This window comes from Notolabrus celidotus, chromosome 10, assembly GCF_009762535.1.
Source record: "Notolabrus celidotus isolate fNotCel1 chromosome 10, fNotCel1.pri, whole genome shotgun sequence".
In the NCBI taxonomy this organism is placed as follows: Eukaryota; Metazoa; Chordata; class Actinopteri; order Labriformes; family Labridae; genus Notolabrus; species Notolabrus celidotus.
In genome coordinates, this window is record NC_048281.1 from 27,937,388 (window position 1) to 27,962,657 (window position 25,270).

General features: G+C 40.4%; 2 protein-coding genes and 1 long non-coding RNA gene across 6 annotated transcripts in view; 2 read left to right on the forward strand and 1 right to left on the reverse strand.

The window, feature by feature from the left end:
• itgbl1 (integrin, beta-like 1) overlaps positions 1–13,523 on the forward strand; it is a 77,483-nt gene extending 63,960 nt beyond the window's left edge. For 2 of the 3 annotated variants that reach the window (XM_034693854.1, XM_034693853.1), the window contains exons 10-11: positions 2,661–2,774; positions 10,454–13,523. In XM_034693854.1, the coding sequence (XP_034549745.1) occupies positions 2,661–2,774; positions 10,454–10,542 (203 nt within the window). In that variant the 3' untranslated portion in view covers positions 10,543–13,523. Of the gene's footprint in view, positions 1–2,660; positions 2,775–10,453 lie in introns of those variants that run through there. The other variant, XR_004632708.1, reaches the window with a different exon arrangement.
• Positions 12,260–25,270, reverse strand: part of fgf14 (fibroblast growth factor 14) — a 168,854-nt gene continuing 155,843 nt past the window's right edge. The window contains exons 4-5 of one of the 2 annotated variants that reach the window (XM_034693855.1): positions 22,137–22,335; positions 12,260–15,856 (exon numbers count right to left, since the gene is read on the reverse strand). In XM_034693855.1, coding sequence (XP_034549746.1) covers positions 15,714–15,856; positions 22,137–22,335 — 342 coding nt within the window. In that variant the 3' untranslated portion in view covers positions 12,260–15,713. The remainder of the gene's footprint in view (positions 15,857–22,136; positions 22,336–25,270) is intronic. The other variant, XM_034693856.1, reaches the window with a different exon arrangement.
• LOC117820173 overlaps positions 18,217–25,270 on the forward strand; it is a 185,378-nt gene continuing 178,324 nt past the window's right edge. Inside the window, exon 1 of the long non-coding RNA XR_004632711.1 lies at positions 18,217–18,231. This is a non-coding gene — a long non-coding RNA (uncharacterized LOC117820173). The remainder of the gene's footprint in view (positions 18,232–25,270) is intronic.

Sequence of the window (25,270 nt, forward strand, 5' to 3'; positions counted from 1 at the left end):
ATCACATTTTCAAAACAGCAAGTGATAAAACAAGAAATATTCATTACAAAATAATTTTTAAAGGTATAGTTCAGTTTTTTTTAAATGAGGATTGTATCAGGCACTGATCAATAGTGAGTGTACAGCTGACTGTAGATAACATTAAGTTTCTTTTGGTTGAGGCTAGTTAATGTTCCTCCACAGAAGCTGACCGATGCACCAATGTATGACAGAAAGGGTTTCGAGTTCCATGTACTTAAGCTACTTTAAAAAAGGCCTACATATGGGGTGCTGGTGGCCTAGCAGTCTCAGCGCCCCACATACAGAGGCTATAGTCCTCATTGCAGGGGTCACTGGATCGATTCCTAGGACCATTTCCCGCATGTCTTCCTCCACTCTCTACCACACTCTCTTCAGCTGTCCTATCAAATAAAGGCAAAAAGCCCAAAAATATAACTTAAAAAAAAGGCCTACATACAAAAAAATAATTACGGCACAGCAGTTCACTATTTTCATCACTTAACCTTTTTTTTTTATGTTTTTCTTAATACTTTATTTTTTAAGAAATTTAGGATACACAATAAAAAACAGCTCTGTTGCAAAATATTGTTCTACATCATGGAAAAAAGGAAGTAAAACACAAAGTTTTATATATATAAATAATAATAATAATAATAATAATAATAATAATAATAATAATAAATAGATACAATAAATAATTAAAATAGATTTAAAGGAAATAGCTACAGTTGCCACATACAGTATATACAGCTCACAGAGTAACTTAAAAAACAGTATTAACAGCATAATTAGGGGTTGCATGTATGTCACAGCAATATCAACATTGTTTACACTGATCAAAGTATATCAAATGTTAGATAGCCTTAATGTCAGACACTCTTTCCTTCAACATTAGAGATGTAACAAAACGCTTAACTTCAATACAATCCATGATGCTGGGTTCAGGATACTGTTTTTTTCACAATTTTTTAAGCAAGTAACCCAGTTTATGTTCAAGATTCAGAGGAGATGCTGCCTCATGAAACTTTTACTTGTGATGCTTTTATTTAGCCTTTTCATTTCCTTCAAGTAGGATACTTTATTTCTTGTTTTGGTGATAACAAAGCTTTTATTTTGGAAGGATTGCAAAAGTACTAGATTGCAAAGTTATGGGAGTAAATGCAAAAAGCTATTTGACGTTTTAGCCCCTGAGATGAGAGAACGAGAGTACTCCTCTGTTTTATCCATATGGGAGCGATCTTATATGGATTTTTCTTTAAATGCCAAAATGGTCGACAGATACACCTTAGCTGGTTTTTAAATAATGCGCAAATGTATTCTAGTGGCTAACAGTTATGGATAGAGAAGGAAACTAGAAGAGAAGGTGGAGAGTGACATTTAGGAATGGGGCTGCAGGTTGGAATCGAACCTGGGCCGTCTGCTTGAGAGCTATAACCTCTGTACATGGGGCGCACGACTTATGCAAGAGGCCAAACAGGCGCCCAATCCAATTTATGATTTGAAAAGACCAGTTTGTAACACACCTTTAGCTGCAGAATACTAATATCATACAGATATAGGAGCACATATCATACTGCAGTGACCCAATTCAAGCTCTGGCTCCTATAGAGCTGAAAAGATTTCTTGATAAACAGATTAGTTTATTAATAAGGAGCTAATCCACACAACAAAAAAAGAACGTCCAAGCTGCTTTAAAATGAAATTTTAATTTCCATTTAACATTTTTATATTGTAACTGCTTGGTTAACCACACAAACAACATGAAAGCATCATCATTCAGGTATTTTTCTTTGTTATCTGACATTTCATTATCAGAATGATTGATCAGTTTAAATGCAAACAGGAGAATACCATAAGCTGCAGCCTTATTTGGCTCCCTGTAAATTGCATTGTGTTTGTGTATAATAAACCTCTTTACATTGCCACCACATTAGATGTATCATTAGACAGCAAATGGCTCTGTAGGACAGGATTTCTTCTCTGGATGTGGCAGTAAATCCACAGGAATAGATCGGCTGCAGCGGGTGCGGCCCTGCAGAAATGAAGATGAGCATGTTCATTCTCCACACTCGGCTACATTCAGACACCAGAACAATCTCTGCTCCTTCCCGTTGTCTCACCTCCCTCACGTCTGTATCACTTTCTCTCCCCCCTCTCACACTCACTTTCTGTAACTTGTGTGTGTGTGTGTGTGTAGAAACTGCAGAGACTGACTGGACCTGTAGATGTGTGCTTTAGGGGAAAAAGGGAAGCAGACAGCAGAGGATTTGTTCCTCCCCACCATTCCTTCATATGTTATTATCCTGCTGCTGCCCTTCACATACAAACAGACGCTACTGGGGACGAGAGGGAGATTGTAAGTGTGGGTGGATTGGTTTCCTGGTAGCACAAGTGTATAAGAAGCTGTTTCCCCAAGGAACATCTCATATCCTGTGTGCCCAGCCGTGTAAATCCTCTGTGTGAAATAAAGAATTTACAGGAAGTAATACAAACAGCATTAATCAAAAAACACAATCACAGAGGGGATGGTGTTAGAAGAGATATCAAATATACACCGTCAGAATGTTAGTCAGCCTAGCTGAGGAAATTGGATGTTATTTAACAATTGTATGTGTGTTTGTGTGTGTATTTTTCTTTGTGTGTGTGTGTGTGTGTTGTAGGTTCCTGTCACTGTGGCCAATGCATTTGCTCCCCCCAAGAATCGTGGGTGTCTGGCGAGTACTGCGAGTGTGACGACCGAGAGTGTGACAAACATGACGGCCTCATCTGCACAGGTAGGACACTGACACACACACAAACCTGCAGTCTTTACAGAACTAAAGGATAGAAGAGATCCAGAACAGACCACTGAAAACCTAATATTAACCAGTTAAAGGTAAATCATTTTCAAGATACAGAGACCAGTGAGCTAAACCTGCACAGCTTCAACTGCTTCAGATGTTATCTAAACATTAATGGCATGCCAAAAGATGAAATATCCAAGAAGTAGGTGTAGTGGAGTAATGCATGTTACATATTGTGACACTGAAGCTTGTTCCTGGGCAGTACTTCTGTTTTTATCACCAAAACCACCTCAAGGGATCACTTTCTTTACTGTCTCTATCACGTCACCTGACTTCCTTCTTTCTTGTGCTCCTGTCATCTTACTACAGCAACCGGGCACCCATGCTTGACTTCATGTAAACCACTATGGTTGCTTTACCTTGCCAATAGATCCAGCATTCCAAAACTTTACAGTGCTGTGGCCCAATTTTGAATCCAATGATACTCCAAAGCTCAGCTAAATCTTAAATTTCACAACATAAATCAGAGTAGAAGTCATAATGGTGACGTTTTTTGGTGGGAAAACAGGAAAGCTGTTTTTTTATGTGGACTGAGCAATCCAGCCAGCTCCCAGTACAGTAGCTTAGCTCAGTCTATGGTAGCATTGATATTTGTAAAGCACTGACTGAAATATATATTTTTTTAAAATCATGATTAATCATGTTTTCCATAGTTAATCCTGATTGATCACATTTTTCATCCAATGTTCAAAATTATAAAATTTTGTATTTCAAAAATGTTCATTAAGTCCATATTAACAATGTAAGGCAACTCCTATTAGTGTCTTGGTTATAATGGTGGGTCTAGAAGTCAATTCACATGTACAGTCAGCTGATGTGATTCAAGTCATTTCTAGAAGACGTCCTCCACGATATTAATTAGCCTGCAAGATGTAGCTACCCATTTAGCTAAACTATCCAGCACAGCCTGCCTTTGAATTTCCAATTGTGTCTTATTGTGTGGGTGATGGTGACGGCCATGACAGCATATTTCTGTGAGGAAGGGTTAGCTAGAATAGCCCAATCTACTGTAACGTAATAAAATACCTTTCTCTGCATCTTATCCTTGTATATCAGTTGCACCAGTGTATTGGACCCAGCATACTTTTTAGATTAAAAAAAATAAAAGCTATCAAAAGTGGATCTTTACGGAGCCCCTAAAGTGACATGTGCAGAAATTTTTTTGGGAAAAGTATCTCGTGCGCACGAGATACTTTCTCGTGCGCACGAGATACTATCTCGTGAGCACCAGATACTTTCTCGTGCGCACGAGAAAGTTTCACGTGCGCACGAGATACCAAGTTAGCACTGGAGATCAACCAGTTTCGATCTAAAAATGACAGTACAGCAGTTAGTTGAGCTTTATTTCAACCTTGGGCTGCCTTGTATCTTGTTACATTTATATACGGACTGTTCAGTCTGCATTTACGAACTGTTTGTAATTTGTGAACCTTACTGCATTTGTGAATGGAATTTTTGAGACTGCAGGGCAATGTCTGTAACCAATCAGATGTCTCACTCCTATGCAGCCAATCATAGTGTAGATTCCAGGGTATGTGGTTGTGAAGCGATCCCTTTAGCCATGCCCGAGACCAGAGCGCACCGAGACCAGAGCGCACCGAGACCAGAGCGCACAGATCCTTTGTTAAAATGGGTAGCCTATCTGCAAACGTTTTATCCTCAGCCCGTTACTGTATTATTGATCAGTCTGACGTTCGTTTACCTGCATATGAAAAGTGCTTTAATTCCTTTAATTTGAACATTATACTGAAGAACTGATTTAGCTTTGGTAGTCTTTGGTAGTCTTTGGCAAATCAAAGTGAACTTATTTTTATTGATCAGATATTATCTGTGGTAATAATACTGTTAAATGTGGTCACTAGATGGCGCCCTTGCTCTTTGTATTGTACTGTTCTGTCAAAGGTTACACTGTGCGTGCAGATGTGACGTCATCACACAGTATTTGCGCCCTGTTATGTTAATGAAAAGGAGAGCAGGAGATTATGTTTTATGCCAGGATATTAATGATGAAACCTCCTGTACGGCCTCAATAAATATGTCAAAGTCTAAAGAGTAGAGACTGACTCAAGCTTTGCTTATTCTCCACAGCAAGAAGACACCTGCGCACTCCAGTGCTTTACAAATACATTGAGCAATTTCCTAATCAGTGTTCTATTAACTTAGATATACCAGCAGTGTAAAACGGACTTCAGCAAATCTGAACCAAGCATAAAACATCATCATGGTGTTAACATAATGGGTTAAAGGAATTAAAGCACTTTTCATATGCAGGTAAACGAACGTCAGACTGATCAATAATACAGTAACAGGGTGAGGATAAAACGTTTGCAGACAGGCTACCCATTGTAACAAACGATCAAACATAGTCCTCATTAAATAACTGCCTAAATGCGGGATGATATCGACTAGTCTTGGTCTCGGTGCGCTCTGGTCTCGGTGCGTTCTGGTCTCGGTGCGTTCTGGTCTCGGTGCACTCTGGTCTCTGTGCGCTCTGGTCTCGGTACGTTCTGGTCTCGGTGTGCTCTGGTCTCGGGCATGGCTAAAGGGATCGCTTCACAACCACATACCCTGGAATCTACACTATGATTGGCTGATACTTTCTCGTGAGCACCAGATACTTTCTCGTGCGCACAAGAAAGTATCTGGTGCTCACGAGAAAGTATCTGGTGCTCACGATATACTTTCCAAAAAAAAAATTCTGCACATGTCACTTTAGGGGCTCCGTAGATCTTATACTCGTATATACTAGTATGATACACTTAAAGTGTATTTTGAAGACTGATAAACCACTTGAAACTCGACATACTGCAATGAAGACCAAAAAAATTATACGTTAATATAAATGTAACAATTGATAAAGCAACAAAAAAAGTGTAGAAAGTAAAAAGTTATATTTGCTGTAATTAAAAGACCCTTAACAGTTCACCTGCCATAACTCTAACAGCCAAATTCCACCAGATCGTGTCCATTCCGGTCCGTCTCCAATCCATCACGGCACCGGATCTGATAGGTTTCTATTCTAGTCAATGTGTTAACTTCCACTGGATCCGCTCCATTGCATTCTAGTTGTATCTCTGATCCAGCATGCCAGAGCCTTCCGGATCAGATACGCAAGACTTATATTTTTGCTGGATGCCAGAGCATGACGCATCAATCTCAGCGGAGTAGATGGAGTGGGACAGCGAGACACAGATCTGGTGGAAGTTCAACGTAAGGCCTCGTAGTGGTACATGGCCCATACTTTTGGAAACACTGCAACAGGTGATAACTTCCTGGTTTGCGTCTTTTAGCTAAATTCTTCTTAATCACTTTTCCCTAAAGGAAACATTTTCAGCAGTTCTCACTGATTTCTTAGAATGTTTGCTCCCCTTGTAAATGTATGTACTACTGAGCAGAACAGGACTGATGCTGAGAAGGTTCAGGTCTTCTCAGGTGTGAAACATGGTGACAAACAGACTCCAAACTTGGTGTTAAGATTGGACCCGTCACAACCTGGCTCCAGGCTACTGTGATCTAATGCTGCTCCACAACTGGGCTTTGAGTGAACTGAGGGAACCTGTGAATACCAAAACGTTCTCACAGATAAATGTAGCCGGAGATTTGGTACCCATCCCCCTGATGTGAACAGCTTTGGTTGTGAGTCAGAGAATGGAAGAAATAATTGAGACGAAACACACACATACACACACACATTTTCTCACTCTAGCCGTTCATCCACAGGAGCCATCTTCTCCCCACTGATAATGAAAATCTCAGTACATGTTTATAATTATTTTTGCCCCGGGGCCTGTCAAAATCTGGACAGCTGTTCAGAAGTGGTTCTCATCATGACTCCATGACTCCAAATGTCAGCCTTAATGTCATGTAATGAGCTTCAGCCGCTCCAGATGCAGAAAAACGCCGCTTGAAAAAAAAGGACAGAGCTGGGAGGGAAAGAAAGAGAATGTGTGGTGGTGATGTCTGCTAAATATTCAAGATCACTGTGTTACCAACTAGAGGGTGTATTTCAAATAAGCATATACATCAGGATTATAAGAATCTAATGGTGTTTGACATTTAGAAGCTCTTCCTGAGTGTGAAAGCAGTCACAGGTAGCAGCAATAGAGTCATCCTCTCCATGTTAATGATACAAAAATGGGTTTTTGCACAAGTTAACCAGTGAATTCCACCACATCTGGAGATTTCATAGAGCCTTCAGAGCTGAGGATTCTCATTACTCGTACAACTGCTGAGTGATGTGGAAAATTCAGCATGTTAGGAATGCTTGATGTCTGAATGCACTGAATCTGATGATATGATTTCAGCAACCTACTGACAGCGACCCTGCAGCAGGCATACATGATAACTCCACAGAGATAATCAATCTTTCTGATGGTCTTGTTTGCTTTTGCAGCCGTAAAAGCTTTAGTTAGTATAAAATTAGTGTGTTTCATTACCGGCTAAAAACTCTTCACAGGAGCTTTAAACATAAATCTGCAGGGATGAGAAAAGTCTGATGACATCACAGCTGAGAGTGTGGGGCTGAGATGGTAGTTATTAGCAGTACTGGTGTTTTTTTAAGCCTTTTTGCCTTTATTTGATAGGACAGCTGAAGAGAGACAGGAAATGTGGGAAGTAGAGAACGGGGAAAGACATGCAGGAAATCGAACCGGCGACCCGTGCGTGGCACTTAGACTACTAGGCGCTAGGCTGGACCCAAAATGCAAACCACAGACGGGGTTAAAGGGTGTGACAGAGGGATTTATTAAGAACAGGCTGTTTGAGGCGGTTGAGAGGTGTTGGATGCTGCTGAGGCTGGGCAAGAAGTGTTGAGGTGCTGAGGCTCTGTGGAGGGAGGCACTGGAGACAAAAAAACAAAAATGTTAGGGACAGGACAAAGCAACAGGTAACACAAAATTGGACAACAAAAATCAATGTTTTAGAAGCCGACTATACCACTAAAGGAATGGTAACAATCTGGCAGCAAGTGGGAAGAAGACCAGAGCTTATATATGGCAGCTAATCAAGAGTAGATGGATCACAAGTGAGTGCAGAGCCCAGCGCCTGGTGACCACGCCCAGCCTCTGAAAAGGAGCACAGGGAACAAAAAACCAAACACCAAACACACAGCAGGGAAACAGACTTCAAACATTAACCAGAAATGCAAATCATGACAACTGGTTAGAGGATATCTACTGACATAAATTAAAATCATTAATCAAAACTAAATCAGTGTAAATCAGAGTTGAAGGCGGGGAATTAGTTCCTCCTACATTTGATGACATCACTCATTCGGAGTGACGTCATCGCGTTTTCGTGCTTCACTTGTCATGTAGTTGAAGTTAAACCAAAAAGTCTGAACTCAAATCTATGTGGAAAATTTGGTTGAAGCAGAAGAGAGATGCTGACCATATTAGACTATATTTTTTGTTTTCAGAATTAATCCAATTAGACGATACATTAATTTCAAAAGCTGCAGCTGTAAATGAGCTATCATGACAGATTTGTCATTAAATAGCTCTGTGTAAAAGTAGATTATTATTGAAGTGCTTTCTTTTAATGATATATTATCATACAAATTGTAGCCTATGGCAGTGGTTTTCAAAGTGGGGGCCGCCAGGGGGCGCTAGGGGGTCCACAGAAAATTTGGGGGAAGGGAAAAAAATAGAATCTAATTATTATTATTATTATTATTATTTTTACTACACGTTTGTTAATAATTTGTTATGCTAAACAAATGTAATAATTATTGAAAAGTGAATAAAAGTAAGAAAATACATTCTAAAAGTTGATGTTTCTTGACATATTTTGAAGCATTGTCTGTGGGTTTGCAAAGGGGGTCCCCTGGGCCAGAAGCTAATGCTGTTTCGGGGGCCTTGGCATGGTAAAGTTTGGGAAACCCTAGCCTATGGTATCATTGTATCGCTGATTTAATGTTTCATGCCTGTAGGCCAATAAAGCTGATTCTGAACAGATCCTGATGTTTTTAAAATTCTTATCTCAGTGCTCAATTTAATAATAATTAAATGGATAATCTAACATTTTCCAGTTGCAACCGATCATTGCATGACTGAAATAAAGTTGTTTTAAATCATGTATTATAAAAACCTTTAATAATGTAATGTTGCTAAGAGCAGGAAAACACAATATCCAATAATTTAGCACTTGCGTAAGAGCACTCAGATGTACAAGAGGGTGCTCTTGAGTGGTCTTAGGTTTTGTTCTTAGGCAAGAACAATGACCCGATAAGAAAACTTGTGATAGTCAGAATCTTTTAAAAAACGTTTTAAAGACATATTTCTTCTCATGGTTGTTTGGTGAATGAAGTCCAATATTAGCTAAACACAAGCTGTCCCATACTTGAAGTAGAGACAGGGAGAATAGACATAGTGGAAAAGAACTATGATGTATAAGTTGAATACTCAAGTCTAATACAAGGACCTCACAATTTGGCTGGAAAACAGCGCTTGGACAAATGTGTTCCAGATCTGGCCGTAGATTCTCATTAAATTCAACGTTAACCCTAAAGGAGTGAAAGTGATCTGTTTACTTGCAGTAGTTCAGTGGATATCGGAAGAAAGTTGGAGAGTTTGAGTGACAGACTGAAGCATTGTTGGTTTTGGTCTTTTCTGGGATTTATTGTCAATAAGAAGAATAAAGTGAAAGGCCAGCTTTATCCTTTAATCAGAGGAGGGTCTGCATCGTCTGCAACCTGGATTGAGCAGATCAACAAACAGCTTAAGCATTTCTGTGAGGAACTGCAGTTTCTTTATCAGAACCTCCCGTTTCCCACCTCTTTTATTGCTCATCTCTCACATACATACCAATCTCTCCTCCCTTCTGCTTCTTTTTCATTCTTCTTTTCTAGTTGTATCCCCCACATCCTGCTTCTTGCTTCCATTTCTGCAGTAAATTTGCAGTAGACATGTCTTTTCAGCTGTGTGACAGGAGGCCAGCAGGAGGAGTCCTCCTAACCTCGACGTCCTCCGTCTGACAGCTCGGGGAGCTCGGGGAGAGCTCGGGGCTGCTGGATTATAACACAGAATAAGATGCTTTCCCACTCTGGGTATTTCCTCATACCTAAACAATGCTGTTTGTGTGTGCCTCCCGAAAGAGCCAGCTTTACTGACCTGAACCCTTACCTGATACCTCCAACAGCAATATTTGTCTTTTTCTATCAATATTAAAGAGCAAGAGTTGTTCAGCCATCTTTTTATGGATAGGGCAGACTGTAGCGCAGGTTTAACTCAGTAGAGTAGGTGCCCCATGTACAGAGGCTACAGTCCTACTTTGACAAATTGCAGTTTTAAACAATTGTGATGTTACGAGGAATGTCAGTGAGAAAAACTCTGAGAAAACAAACAGCTGTCTGATTCGGGTAATCTTGGCTTTTAGAACATACATAGAGATTATTTAAAAAGCTTGATGTGTATGCTGTGTTGGCAGAATTAGTAGAAAGCCACAAAGTGCCCTGAAAAGTGCAACTAACAGCCTCCATTGTCACCACACCTTCAACCAACAGAGAGCTGCACCCAGGGAACCAGAGTGTGAAAAGAGGAACCTTGTTAAAGGTCGGGGCATGATGGCACAGCTTTTAATTCACAGCTTTTCTTCTCACTTCTTCCTCGCAGGGAACGGGCTGTGCAACTGTGGCAGCTGTGAGTGCTGGGACGGCTGGACAGGGAACGCCTGCGAGATCTGGGTGGGAGCGGATTATTGAGGAGAGGAGGACACTGAGTTTAGAGACAAGAGGACTGGCTGCCAGGAGCGACCAGATCACCGCTGATGGTCACCACCAGGCCGGTCGTGACTTAACATGGAGGAGATTCTGCATACCATTAACAGCATTCATTCTTTTATTGTACTGGTTACAAATTTTCCTTTTCAAACTGTAAAACTGGGTGTTGTAGGTGTAAAACAGACAAAAATATTACCATGTACACAAAAAAGCTTAATGTGTTATTGTTATAATATATAGAAATGCTTAAATATTGAAGATGACTACACTTAAAGAGATGCAGGAACAATAACAACAAAGAAATATCTTTGAAATATATTGGATACTTATTAACTGTACATAAGAAGTGGACATAGCCCCTGGTCACAAAAGTGAAACCAATGCCAACGTGCCTTAAATCTATATACTCTTCTAATCACCAGCAGGGGGCGACCATGCCGATTGTATAGAACCAGATGGGGAAATGAGACTACTTCTCGCTTGATTTTTTAGCTTTGTAATCATTTTTTCAAGTTTATGGCCTTAAAAATTAAATTTCAAGTCTTCTTTAAAACAATGTGAAGCAAAACTTTGGTGCCATTATGAGAAAAGTTGTCAAAAAATTAGCCACAGATACATTTTTATGCTACATTTTTATATCTCACAGGAGGTGTTTCCTATGATGCAGCATGCCTGCATTTGTAGAGTAGCTTATTCACCACCCATCACAGTAGCTGGCAGTAATAGCCTTGAATGCTGGCTGTCACTTTTGATTAAACGCCAAATTTAGTGATTTGGATTTGGATTGTCATTTCAGAGGTGTTGCTAGGACCTGAAGCTAGATCAGTTGAGAACCACTGCTTTAAGAAGCGGCTATCTGTAACTGTTTAGTGGCTCTAAGGGCAGCCTGTAAACCAGGAAAGCCAAATATGGCCATTTCTATATATATACTTTTTTTTTTTTAAGTGAACATTAAGCTTCAAAAGAAGGGGACAAGGTGGCTACGTCCACTTCTACAGTCTAAAGAGATTGCAGGTGGACAATACAAGTCTGTTTTTTAATGTGTACAGAGCATTGACTGTATAGAAACATGGACGTCACAACAGCTCCTCCAAAGTGAAGCCAAAACTGTTATAGCTTCCCCTGGTGACTGGTTGCAGTGTAAGCCTTTAATTCAGCCTCCCCATGTTAACAGATGGAACATGATTCAAACTACATGTCAAATTATTTTTCTAAATATAGTTAATAGTTCAGTAGCTATGATGCTGACTCATGTCCCACTATTTGTTTTTCTGAGAAGTTTAATTTTAATCTGTTATTTGACATTAAAAAGAGGGGATGTAGTGTCATGATTGACAGCTCACTTGACAAATGCAGCTTCTGCAGCAGTCTTTATCAACACAACAATCTGTTCTGATGAGAACTGTACTGACCTGGCTGATCTTTGATGTTTAAGCTGTTAGCTAAATGTGTGTGTTGGTTAGCAGAAGGGCTGTGATGTCAGTTTCACAGCTTCATCTGTCAGATTGCTTCTGTTCATGCCTTTGCTTCAGCATACATCACCATGGGGGACAACAAATCAAAGTGCTATTTTGGCTTCACTTTTTTACAACTGGACATGGAGGCATGTTGTCTATCTTTATATGCAGTCACTGATACTGAGTGATGTGTTGTTGAAAAGCTGTAAAGAAGGTTAACATGAAAGCTGGAGGCAGATGTTACTGTTTGAGGTTTTTATTTCTTTTTAATAATAAAACATTAAATGTGCCGCATGACACAACATTTTGCATGGAAAACAATGCGAAGACCTTAATCATACATGGTTACAAATTTGTTATAACATGACATAACTCCAATGGGCATACTTGCAATGGTATATATATTTTATTTTGAAAATAAATCATTTTTAATAGTGCCTATTCTCAAACAGGGGGGAAAACCAAACCAAACAATCTGCCATGGTACCCCACGCAGTACTGCAGCTACAGTACAAGACAGACGGATCTCACTCAAACTCATACTAGTGATAAGGTTAAACTCTAAGTGGAGGAAACAAAGAGAGGGCATACATAGTTCAGTTGTGGCATGCTGGATGTCCATGTCACTTCAAAAGGTGGCATCAGGGGATGAGAGCTGCATTGACATAAGAGCTCTGTCACCACTTGAAAAAGAGGACCGATAAGAAGTCACAAAGAAAATTTAATGTAAATTCTACTTTGGCCTTTTTCATGCTTAAACTAGCCAACCCCTCTGTTTTCTTCGTCCCATCAGAAATGAAAGGTGCAATAATATACTGCACACTATATTGCATTAAGTATGTTACTGACATTACAGTACAGTACACCCTTTATATAAATATTTTAATCAATATGTTGTATAGGTGTTATACAACAAACACAAACTGTATAGTGTAGACAAACTCGTTGCATATATGTATGTAAAATTAGCGGTACATACCAACAGTTCTTGATAGACATAGCCTACTACATGCAGTTCATCGATGCCATCCTCTCCCCATGCAACAGATGGGACAACGTACAAAATAAGACGTTAAAAAAAAAAAAACAGAAGGAACTCAAGAGTGCTAGAATATTCTGAAGAGAGGGACAAAGAAACGCAAAAGTGATCCAGATCAGGAGACGACATCACACTCGACTGAAAAATACCAAAAGAAATGAAGACAAACAGAGAAAGAAAGAACAAAAGAACAGATGTACATTTACACACCAGTCATTTACAAAAATAAAGTCAGCCTTGTTGGGCTGGAGCAGCAGCCAGCCCAGCATGTAGAGTTTGTCAGAGTGGAGGGTGATTGGCTGTCATCGGGGCAGAGACTCCGCCCCTGAATGCAGCAGCTTTAAGTGCGCCATTTCTGTTTCAGCACTAACAGCTTTGTACAGACAAATATTGATCTGATGTGTTTTGATGTCCTGTAAGAAGAGATGGTCATGTGTAATCCCAATAAATTATATTTACCAAATCAATCTCCTAACATAGTCGCAAGTTTTAGCAGCACACAGCATCTACGTCACTTTCTAAATCTTATCTAGTCAGAAACAATCCTCTAAAGCAGGACAAACGGTATAAAGTGAGCGATCAGGTAGAGCTTTGATAAACCTCTAACAGTCATGATGAAGATGCAACAAAAAAAAGTGCAATGTATGTGTGTGTGTGTGTGTGTGTGTGTGTGTTAGCTTCAAGATTAGCCGTGAGTGTGCTGTAGCCTACAACATGCCCATTCAACTCCCAAGTACACTGAACTTCAGTGATCTCAAACTCAACACAGAGCAGAAGAACCGTATCCATACCTTGTTCCGTGTACAAAAGACATGCATGTGATTAATTCAAGGTACAGGTACTTCCTCCGTAAAATGACATCAGTCGAGACCTCTCGGGGGGGGAGGGGGGGGTTTGAGCAGAGTGAGATCAGTCACACAGGACGAATGCTATCACAGTGAAAGCTTTGATGGGTTGAATAAAGAGAGAATCAGATTTGTTTTTGTTTTCCGTACAGAATCAGTTCTTCTTGGGATGAAAAAAGACTTTGGTCATTTCAGAACGAGTACATCTGAGTGAGTTTTTTTTTTTTCTTTAATGGATAATGCTACGTGTCCTCTACATGGATGTATCGGGTGGGTGAGGCACCTTTGGCCCAGTGGGGACTGGGAACCTGTTTTTGCATGCCGGGAATCAAGGTCCAAACAGGCACGTGATAGGCCAAGATGATCTGGACTCTGCATGCTGAGCTAGGAGACAAATCCTCTCGTAGTAATAATAATAATAATAACAATAATAATAATATCTAGTCATTTAAAAAGTTTTTAATAGTCATTTTCCCTAAGTTTTATACAGTGAAAATGTTACAATATAAGCCATCTCTTGTATAACTGCTGCAAGAAGAGAGAACACAATATTAACCTTGCCCATGCTTTAGTTTGCTGAAACCAAATAGGGATGCAGCCAATATAAATGTCGCCCACTTGGTTTTCAGCCATGTTGTTTTCTGGCTATAAGTAGACGCTGCCTTAAGATGGCTGCCAGTGCTGCAGTTAGAGACCATCTGGGTCAAAGCCACAAGCCTTGCCTTGCAGTCCAAAGAAGTCAGTGAGTGAGGGACAGAGGCCTACAAGGCCTAGAGATATTCCTAGAGCCCACGCTCGGAAATAAGCTTAAAGAAAAATAGACTTCAGGTTTTCTATTTACCAGAGAAGGCGGATTGAACCGCTGGTGGGACTTAGATAGTGATATGTATACACCATTCCTTTACAGCGCTCTCCCACCCACACACACATCTGTTTCAAGAAGTGTGTGTGTGTGTTTGTGTGTGTTTTGTGTGTGTGTGTGCAGGGAGCCCCTCACATTGATTGCAGTGGCGGTAATTAGCACTTCATCAACTATGATTGCAGGAGCTATCTGCCAGCCTCCAGTGTGTTTTTATCAGCTGTAAAAAGCAACATCCCGGATTTTTCCCCACAAACTTTTAGACGTCTCTCTGTAAGTGTGTGTGCATGTTGTAGGCGGGAAAGAATTTTGGATTTTTTTCTTTTTATACATGTTTGTTTTCTTTTTATGCCACGTCTGTGTGAATGTATTTCTTAGAAAATCACACAACTCCCCTTGCAAAATTGTTTTTTCTTTTCTAGGTTACTTGACAAAGAGAAAAGTGTGTGACTAGAGATAGAAAGAGAGGGAGAGGGGAACATACTCGTAAAAAATAGAGGACGACAGTCCAAATATTTACTCTATCTATACAGTCTCTATCCCAGAACATAGCTGGTGAACTGTGGTATAGAAAATAGATCTGAAGGTACGCAGACTCTGCTGCGACAGGGCCTTATAGAGAGGAGGAGGGAGGTTTCTTGAATGAACCGTCAGCAAGCAAAGTACCACGAGCGTCGTTGTGAAATATGAATTCTCACAGTTTCAGAGGAATCTAAAGGCATTCCATGATCGGAGGTCCTCTTCCCTCCTGTGCTGGAGAAACTCTGCCCTCCTCAGAATCCGACGAGGACAAGGCGGACAAAAAGAGGAAGGAGGAGCAAAGAGGAGAAAGGAAGGGAAGGAGGTTTGCCTGGATCGGATCCGCAGAAGAAAAGAGGGTCTGGAGTCTAGTCAAGAGAAGCCCTGCCTCCTGTCCTCCGAACACACACACACTGGGTACCCTCCAGGTGTGGCTATGTGGGGGGCTTGTCGGGCTTGCTGACAGGTTTACCTCCGTTCATCACCGCTGGCTCACTTGTGCTTTTACTGGGAGGTACCGCCGCCTTGGGCACCGTCTCTCCTACATCATGCAATGATGGCTCTCTGTACATGGCAACTGGAGGAGGGGAGAGTGAAGAGGACGGAGAGACAAAAGGAAACATGTTAGAAAGAACCTGTTCTCTATAACTGAGTTACAATTTCAACACTTTAAAACAGATATTCTATAACTTCCTGAAATGACAGTGTTTACTTTGCCCTGATATTATTTGCATATAATTTAAATAATTAACATAATACCAAGAATAATCAGAACTGTAATGTCAGGAAGGGTAACACAGAGCCTGAACATCTGGACACACAATTCATACTCTTGAAAAATTATTTCTTTGTCAGGGGAAAAAAAGTAATTATATAATGGTATTTGTAGTATAGTGATATAATTATCACCACCATGTATTTCTCTGCACAGTTAAAACCTTTGTGGACATGTATAAGGTGCATTTACCCAAACATAGCAGAAACAGACATTCTCACAATCAACGGAATCAGCTTAACTACATGAAATCAACAGATTTAGAGAGCAACATTTGTTTCAGCAAACACAAACATGCTGGAAAAATACAATTAAAATGCAGTATGTGCAGTGGGGGAGCCAGACAGTTTTCACCTGGGCGGCCAAACTGGGGCACTGACTGTTAAGGGGTGGCCAGGCATGGAAAACATTAGGGGCTTAACCCAAACCTAGGAGGGTTACCTCCAATAATCCCATCTACTTTAACTTCTTTTTATAAAATCATTTTTAAAATGTTAACATTAAAAATTTAACTTGACAGAGTGTCAACATTTAAATCTGCTGAACTCTTTAAGGACTCAAAATGAAGATGATTGTCCAAAGTCAAAGCATCAACAAAAACAATATTCAAATGCAAAGAAACTACTGTCTCTGCAGCTTGTTGAAACACAACACATACCTGGTTTCAATATAAGTAATGCCTCTGACATACCAAATAGCCAATCATGTTTAAGAATTTCATGTTGGCCACTGGGATGGTCAATCAGTTTTCAGAGTGTCTCCGGCACTGAGTATGTGACAATGGTAAACCTTGGTAAAAGTATCCTGAAGGAGGGATTGTTTAGTCTGGGGCGGTTCCCTCCTTGGCTATGTCTGACAGATGAGCTTGAGTTTAAATTTGCTAGCCAGAATAATGTATGTCAGGTAACAATGCAAGTGTATGAAAATAGAAGCTAGTATCATTTTTGCAAACATCGTTGCAGCCAATTACTAACATTTCAATCTAAATTAGTAGAGTGCTTTAAACAGATTTCCTTTCTGATTTCATTCACTTTGTCACTACATAATAACTTCTGTTGATGGCTTATATCAGGGGTTCCCAAATGTTTCGGCCCATGACCCCCAAAAAATAGATGCCAAGGACTCGCGACCCCCACTGTCCCTCAAAGTGATTTAATGTGGCTTCATTTAGCTGGTCAGGAGAAAATTAGCCCACCTATATGAGCATGTGGCTGTGTTTCCTGAGCTGCTATGAATTAACCTGCTGCTACTGATGCTTTTGTTAATTAACTGTTCACTAACCCTAAACTTAGGAGTCATCTGGGAACAAAGAAAGGCAGAAAACTCATTACATTTTCTATTTTCAAGGTTTTATTTCAAGTTTAGCTACCATTTTTTTCAATAGTTTTTACTATGATGGGTAAAATATACTATTTTTAGATAACTTTAAAAAAAAAACATCCTGGAAGACATCTCACGACTCCCCATTTTTGTCTAGCGACCCCCTAGGGGGTCCTGACCCACACTTTGGGAACCCCTGGAATCCCAGAGTTAAAAGTGAACCTCAGAGTTAAGATAAACATAATCATAGAAACACCACCATTGCTACAGTACGAGTACATGTCACTTTAAGAAGGTAATCCATTTATAGTTGTTTGAAATCCCTCAGCACAGCAATTGTGTTTTTGTTACCTGCCTCTAATGGGTCACTAAAGACAGACGTCACGTGTCTTTAATTATGATCGGTAAAGGGGCGGGGCTAACACACGTGCAAGAGAGTGGCCAGGTGAAGCAGATGTGTGGGAACTCTCCTGTCACCCCAGCCTGTATTATTGCCTTTAGCAGCCTAACAAAGTTAAGAATGAGAAGTGTGCTTGACGGCAACCAGCTTTATCCATGCTCTCTGTTTCTGAGAGTAACTGTAACCTCCTCGGCTGCTACCGAACTAATGTTGTGCTGGTGCGTAATGAATGAAGTCAGCTGGCGCATGGCCTCACACCGTGCACCGCAGAAAAGACTATCAAAGACTATCATTGCACGCTGAGGGAGACCCGCATGTCATTGGACTTTACCTAATGATCACAGAGCTGAGGTGTGGATTTATCATCCCTTCCTTTCGTGCTGGTGAGACAGGTGAAGACTTTGCGTCTTTACCATCGGCGTCATGAGGAGAAAGTTGACCTGCCTGTTCTCCAAAGGTGAGTGAGTGTGGCATTATTGAAGGTGCTGCCATCGTTCCCTCTCACGTGGTTATGTTTACATTTAGTGCTGGCGTTCCTGCTATATTTGTGTGGGCCAACATTTGTGCGTAAAAGGTGCAAAAGTGTGTTGCTGAGGATTTAGCCACATTGTAGTGTGAAACGTTGGTTTGTTATTGAATGTTGGCACAGAGTTAAATGGTAGTAGCTGGTCGTCTTTTGGGCAGGTCAGTGTTTTTCTGCAAACACAAGGACTGATAATAAGAGTATTAGTATGGTGGTCTAATATTCCCATCTTTGTCAGTTTAATAAATAAGAATATTAGCAGAGGTTTGAAGTGTTTAGAGCAGGGGTGTCCAAACTTTTTTCAAAGAGGGCAACATTTGATGTTGTCAGAATACCTCAGGGCCAGTGGCTCCTACTGAGACTTAGATATTTCATATATGACTTTTATGATTCCTATTTAAAAACTGTTATTTTCAATGATTTGTCAATAAATCAGTAACTAGGTAGCCCTTAGTTCTCCACAAGCCACATAAACATTAGCTAACTTTATCTTCTTCTGGAGGAAAATGTTTTTTATTAGGGCCGGGCAATATTGGGAAAAATATTGTATCATTATTTTTCTATGGCAGGATCACTATCTGGATTTCATCACACTTCTTTTTCATGTTATTTTTTATGCACCAAATTTAGCCTTTTCTGCACAATTTCATAATTTTGATCTTGTCTTGTGTCCTCTTTTGTGTCTTCTGAACTTTTAGTGTTCATCAAGAACATTTTCACATCATGATAAAAACATTAATATGAAAATGTGTCAACTTTAAGAGTTCTTGTGTTTCTTCTTTATTGCCATCTTGCAGAATTCCCAGTGCTTTGGATTTATACAAGTAGTCCATATGAAGCTTTTTGAGACATTTCTGGATTGACTTTAGTTTTGTTTGTGCGCTTGAAAGAAACTGCAAATATACAGATGATTCAGAAGGTGATTAATTTCTGTGCTATAAATAACACTTTTTAAGATGGAAGCTTGGGGCCATAAATAAATGGACCATGGGCCATGATTGGCCCCCGGGCCGTACTTTGGACATGCCTGGTTTAGAGGGTAAACTTACGTTTACACACTAGGGCCTACTTTGATTTTATTTCTGGTTCAGTGGAAGTTCAGGTAGGTCTTAAGACAAGATATTAAAACTTAAAGGAGCAAACAAAGTAGTTTCATTACAATGAAGTGTAAGGGAACTAACTGAGGATGCTGTATCTCTGAGTAATTGATACACAGAAGGTGCTGCAATCAATTAATGCAGAATCACTGTATCATGATAATATTGCAACTGTGGGCAATGTATGGGCTGTTGAATTGTATTGTAGTGTGTGGTATGTGGAATCAAACCGTTCCACACTGTAACGTAGCGTAGCATGGCATATCATATTGTATCCTCACGGGACTAGACGCAATATGACTTGACTTATTGGAATCACAGTGCTGTACTAGGAATGGACATTTCAAGCCTAAATACTGTTCGATAATCATTGGCATCTATTTGACACACACAAACAAAGATGTGTCCCATTAACGGCCTGTTTGTGTTGCAGTGGCGTTAACCAGCAGCAGGACGAGGTGCTGCTAGTAGCGGGCACTGATGGAGTCCGTCTTGATCTTTATGTCAGTGTTCATGTGACGCAGCGTGGCGTGTATGTTTACATTTTACAGCCATGCTCAGTCTCTGGAAATTCGTGTGTAGTAGTGTGAGATTCAGAAACGGAGAAAATCGCTAATGTTTTCTTCTTCTTTTGCTATTTAATGCAGTTAGCATTCTTATTCTTCTGTTACCTAATGCGGCTAGCAAGTCGTTTTAAGACGCTCTTTAGCCACCGTCTGGCGGTAATACTGTTTTACAACCAGGCACCGGTAAGAACGATGAAAAATTGTACTTTTGAAATGAGAAAATATTCTCATTAACTCTTCGATTTTTACTAAATGAACGAATATTTGAATATTCGAAAATCATTGTATTTTATCAACTGGTACGTTATCGTACTGTATTGTATCCTATCATATTATATCATATTGTATTGTACTGTAGTGGACTATGTCGTACTGTCGTATTGTATCGTACCATATTGTACCGTATTGTAAGTTTCCCACCCCTTGCTGTTAGGGTAGGAATCCTCAGAGCTGTAGGGTGTTCTGATATTTTAATAAAAAGAACCATGTTGGAGTAACATAAGAACACATTTTGGCAAAGTCAGACATATTTGCTTTCGTGGGCTTTATTTCAACGAGGTAACAAATTTAAAAACAGTCAATGTCTGCCTTTTTTGATAAATGCAATGAGGGGAACATGCTTGCACCAACAACGGTCAGGTGGGAACACGGCAGATAGATTTCTGCCTCCAGGCGTCGTGTTGCCATCCTGACTTGCTGATTTCTAATCTAAGCACACGATTTTCAACCAAACAGCAAAAAGTGTCTCATTATCCTCCACTTTACAGCCACCAGACTCCAGCTGTATAATGTCTTGACAGGACACTTCAGCTTGATTCCACATTTAAATGATGGAAGCAATCAGGCTGGTGGCTGACGAGAGTGAAGGTGGCATCTGCTGGACCATCAACATTTCCCGTTGCACTTACAGAGCCGTCCTGCCTCCTAATCTGTATGCTTACTGCAGCAACATAGAAGATCAGCATAGCAACACTAAAATATGTCAAATATAGACATGTCACAGCTTTACCTTTTAATACGTAAAAGTAAGTCATGCTTTATTTTCAGATTTTACTGTTTGTGACCCAAATGTATTCACATCTCCACCTGTATGTTATGATTCCTGCAGCAAAAGGATGCCACTGTTTACAGTAAAAAAGGTCTGTTGCCATGTTGACAGCCGAGAAACTGCTTGAGGTACTAAAAAGTGCAGAGAAAATGGGGAGGAAATGCTAATTATGCCCCCCGAGTCCCTCTAAGTAACAACAAAACAAAACAGAGAGCTGTTCTGCTTTTTGTACAGCAGTTTTTGGTTTTATTTATTTATTTTAAATCTGACTTCACCTGTTTTTAAAAGGTCAGCTCAACACAAAACACTGAGTTACTGGATTATTCCATTGCAACCTAAAGCAGTTCTGAGAGGTTTGCCTCTGTTGCAAAATACAGTAAAGAGAGGACATAACTCAGGATGTTCAGGTGAAGGTAGGGTTTCAAAATTCTGGGAATTTTCAAAGTTGGAAACTTTCCATGGGAATAAACCTGGAATTTACTAAATTGAAGGTTGGCTCTTAATAGGAAACTTAAGTATAGTTGTGGGAAATATATTTTAGCATAATCCTGACTAAAACAACCAGATTTCATGCAGGAAGATGCTTCTTTATTTGCATGTTGTATGGGACTTATTTGGAGGGAGAGGGGCTCTTTTCATTTAACATTTTGAATGGGACTTTGTTGGGATTGCATTTTTGTTAATTATTCAATGGGTTGGGTCAGGGGAATGAGTAATCTTTAACTGCACATTCATGTTTTTGTTCTTCAATGAAAGAATTGATTGTTCAATAAGATATTTAACACATTATACGTAAGCTGGAAGCTGGTACACTTACAAATAAATCTGCATTCATTGTATTATTTTAGATGGATGTCTAATAACAAAACAAATATTTATGCTTGGATAGGATACCTTTCCATTAAATTATCCTCAATTTCCAGTTAATTCCCATAAATTCCCATGGAAAGTTTCCAATTTGGAATATTTCCAAAATTCCCCAGCTTAACTTGCCATGGAAATTTACCGGAAATTTTCCACCCCTTTGCAACCCTTGGTGAAACTAAATGTTGTTTTTGGATTTGATTGATCGGACCTGAATCTCAGATAAAGATGGTCATATTGGGATATTTCCCATGATGCACGTACCTTCTAATGGCTTGGGCAGGAAGTGAGCAGCTGGTTTTGTTTTTTTCACCCGGTTCCCCTTCATGGCTTGGCCGTCTTTGTTGAGCCCTAGGAACCAAGCCCTCCCCGACTCCTGTTGTCTGTACAACATGGACGAGTAGATCACATAGTAGTTCTCGAACACCGACTCTTTGAACTTGCACTCCGCTGTAAAGAGTTCCTGCAGAGACAGACACAAGAACAAGCGAGGAATAAGAAAACAGATTTAATTTAAATATAACATGTGGAAGACATTCCAGCAGATTTAAATAATTCATGTTTAATGTCAAGTAAGATTCATATTTCATATCTGACCTTTCCCAAAGGTCACTGGGGTAAATGCCACCTTTATTCCCCTCTGATAATGCATAGACTAATGTCATGGCTGTAGACTATGAAGAAATATGAACAAGATGACAGCTCCCTTAAAGTAAGGCCAAAACATAGAATAGATAATAAAGCCCGCCTCCTCCATGTGAACAAATGGGTCATGAGTCAAACTTAAAGTTCTGAATACGCGTCAACATTTTCTTTCTGAAACATGGATTCTGTTTTGAACGATGGATCTTATCATGTAGATTTATTTCCAAATGGTAATTTTTCTAAAAAGTATAGTTTTATTAATATTATTTAGAAAAATGGTACAATGCAATGATTGCCAGCTTTGTTGACAAATGCAGCTCCTGTGATGCTGTGTGCACAGGATTAGCAGAGTGACTGCTTCAGACTTGCTAAAGAAGCTGGTATGTTGTGGACTGAACTGGTCTGAGACTTCAGTACTGTAGCTACACTAGCCAATGTGAAGACTCTGACTCCATAAACATTACCAGCCCAATACATCAGCCCCAAGCAGCGACCTTGGGTGTAAAAAAAGAAAAAGGATGGCTCCAAAAACAAAGGAATCCACATTAGACCACATATTACAATGCCCATTTTAAAGCACAATTTAACTTGTTTAAAGCCCCATCCAAATTGTTAAAGTTGTATTATTTGGGCATCTTTGCCTTTTAATGGACAGGACAGCTGAAGAGAGACAGGAATTGTGAGTAGCAAAGAGAAGGGGAGGACATGCAGCAAATGGTTGAGGCTGGAATCGAACCTGTGACCTCTGCGGTGAGGGCTATAGCCTCTGTGTATGGGGCCCGCTTATACCGCTAGGGCAATGGCACCCCAAAGCCCCATCCATTTTGACAATTATTACGATAAAAGTTCTGCATAATTAGGCATAGATAGGGGGGTGGCTGATTTGACCAACAGTTGGGTGCTTGTAGCTTCTTAGCAAGATTATAGCCTCAGCTACACTTCTTTGCCGATGTATATTTGAACCAGTACTTAGTTGGAGTCAGCATTTCCAATATGTTGACCGCCATCTTCAGGCTTCACAACACTTCTTCAGAAACCAATGGCTGCTGTCACTGAGACTTCATGCTTTGGCTTCACTTTTGTACAAAGAGAGGAGATGGGGGACACGTTGTCTGTCTTTAAATACAATCAAAGGCTATAGTAGGCTCAGAAAAAGCCTGCCCAGGTGGAATGGACCTTCACCTGTCGTGAAAAGGATGAGCACTGCAGTCTGTAATCATGTCTGATTTAAACCCTAATGACCTGCTCTGATGAAATGCAACTCCCCTCCTCTCCTTGGCCTTCACCTTGACTTTAGTTGTAAGAGAACTCGTTTAGTCAATTAGTTCATGTTCCCGTTCGCAGGTATATATTGTTAGGCACTGACCCCGGCACCTCAGCTCTGAAAATATCAGCACTTCTGCACCCTGGATGTCGAGTCGGACACTCCTGCCTCGTTCTGAAATTTCTTCTAATTGGAGAAACCCAGAGGGAATCATTCTTTCCAAATAGCATATCTTCCATTTATAATTTGTCTATGACTGCCTTGTGAACTTTGTACGAATAATGATAGAACTAATCCGGTGACTCCTCCATCCTTTACACCTCAATCTGGCAATGACGGATGAACGCCGAGGCACCACATCTCTCTCTGCTGTTGCCCATTCATCTCCAAGCAGAAGGGTAATAAAAAGCGTTTCCACATTGTCCGCCCCGCCAGGCTAAAAATAAAGGCATTCATCGGGGTGTATTAATCAAAGCGCACTCATCTCAATGTTTCACCACATCTGTTGTGAGCAGTTCACATGGAGCCGGCTCATAGAGCTGCTGACAGGAAATGTGAAACTCCTCCGATGAATGCTGTACTACCAAGACTTGGAATCTGGAGTCTCGAAGGCGATAATTATGGCAGAAAATTGAGATTCATTTTGTTTTCTCTCTGTCATTTTCAGTACTTAATCCACGTTATGTAAAATTGAGTGCCTAATTAAAGTAATTATACATATCAGGGTCAGATATTTACACTCATATTTCACTGCATTACTGTTAAAATGACTGAAAATCTACCAAGTGATACTTTAAATATGACTGCCAATCACTTAGAAACGCCACATTGCATTGTGTTGTACTTCACAGCCCCTCTTATACCCCTTTTCGACCGAGGCACTTTCAGGGCCTGTTTGGAGACAGCGCTCAATTGAGAACTGTTTTTCGTGTTTCGACTGCGAGTGAACCGGCTCCCGGCCGGGAGAACCGGTTCCAGAGCGGCACCAACTCTTTGCTGGTCTAGAACCGTGAATCTTGAACCACTGACGTCAGGGGCGAGGGGCGGGGTTGCCGTGATCAAAAACATAAACCAAACGTGTTTCCGCCATTGTCCTGTAGCGAAAAAATAAAAAAGATTAATGGATTCCAAGGCAAAGCAGTGGTTTGCCCGAGGAGACAAGCTGGCGTTGTCAGTAGGGATGCACCGATCCTACTTTTTAGGTCCCGATACCGAAATCGATACCTGGGCTTTGGTATCTGCCGATACCGATACTAGCCGATCCGTCAAAACATTACCGCTGCATATGTTGCAGGTTTCCGGCGGAGTTGTTAGCAAAAGAAGCGTGAAATGGACCTAAACTGCAGAGCTTTGTAGTTATCCTCCATCATGCTCCGCTGGGCAAAAATGCACAGACCAGCCGGCGCTGATGACGTAGGAGACGCACATGACTGTTGTAAACACAGAAACACATAGAACTAAGATGAATAGATCTGCCATATGGATCTGC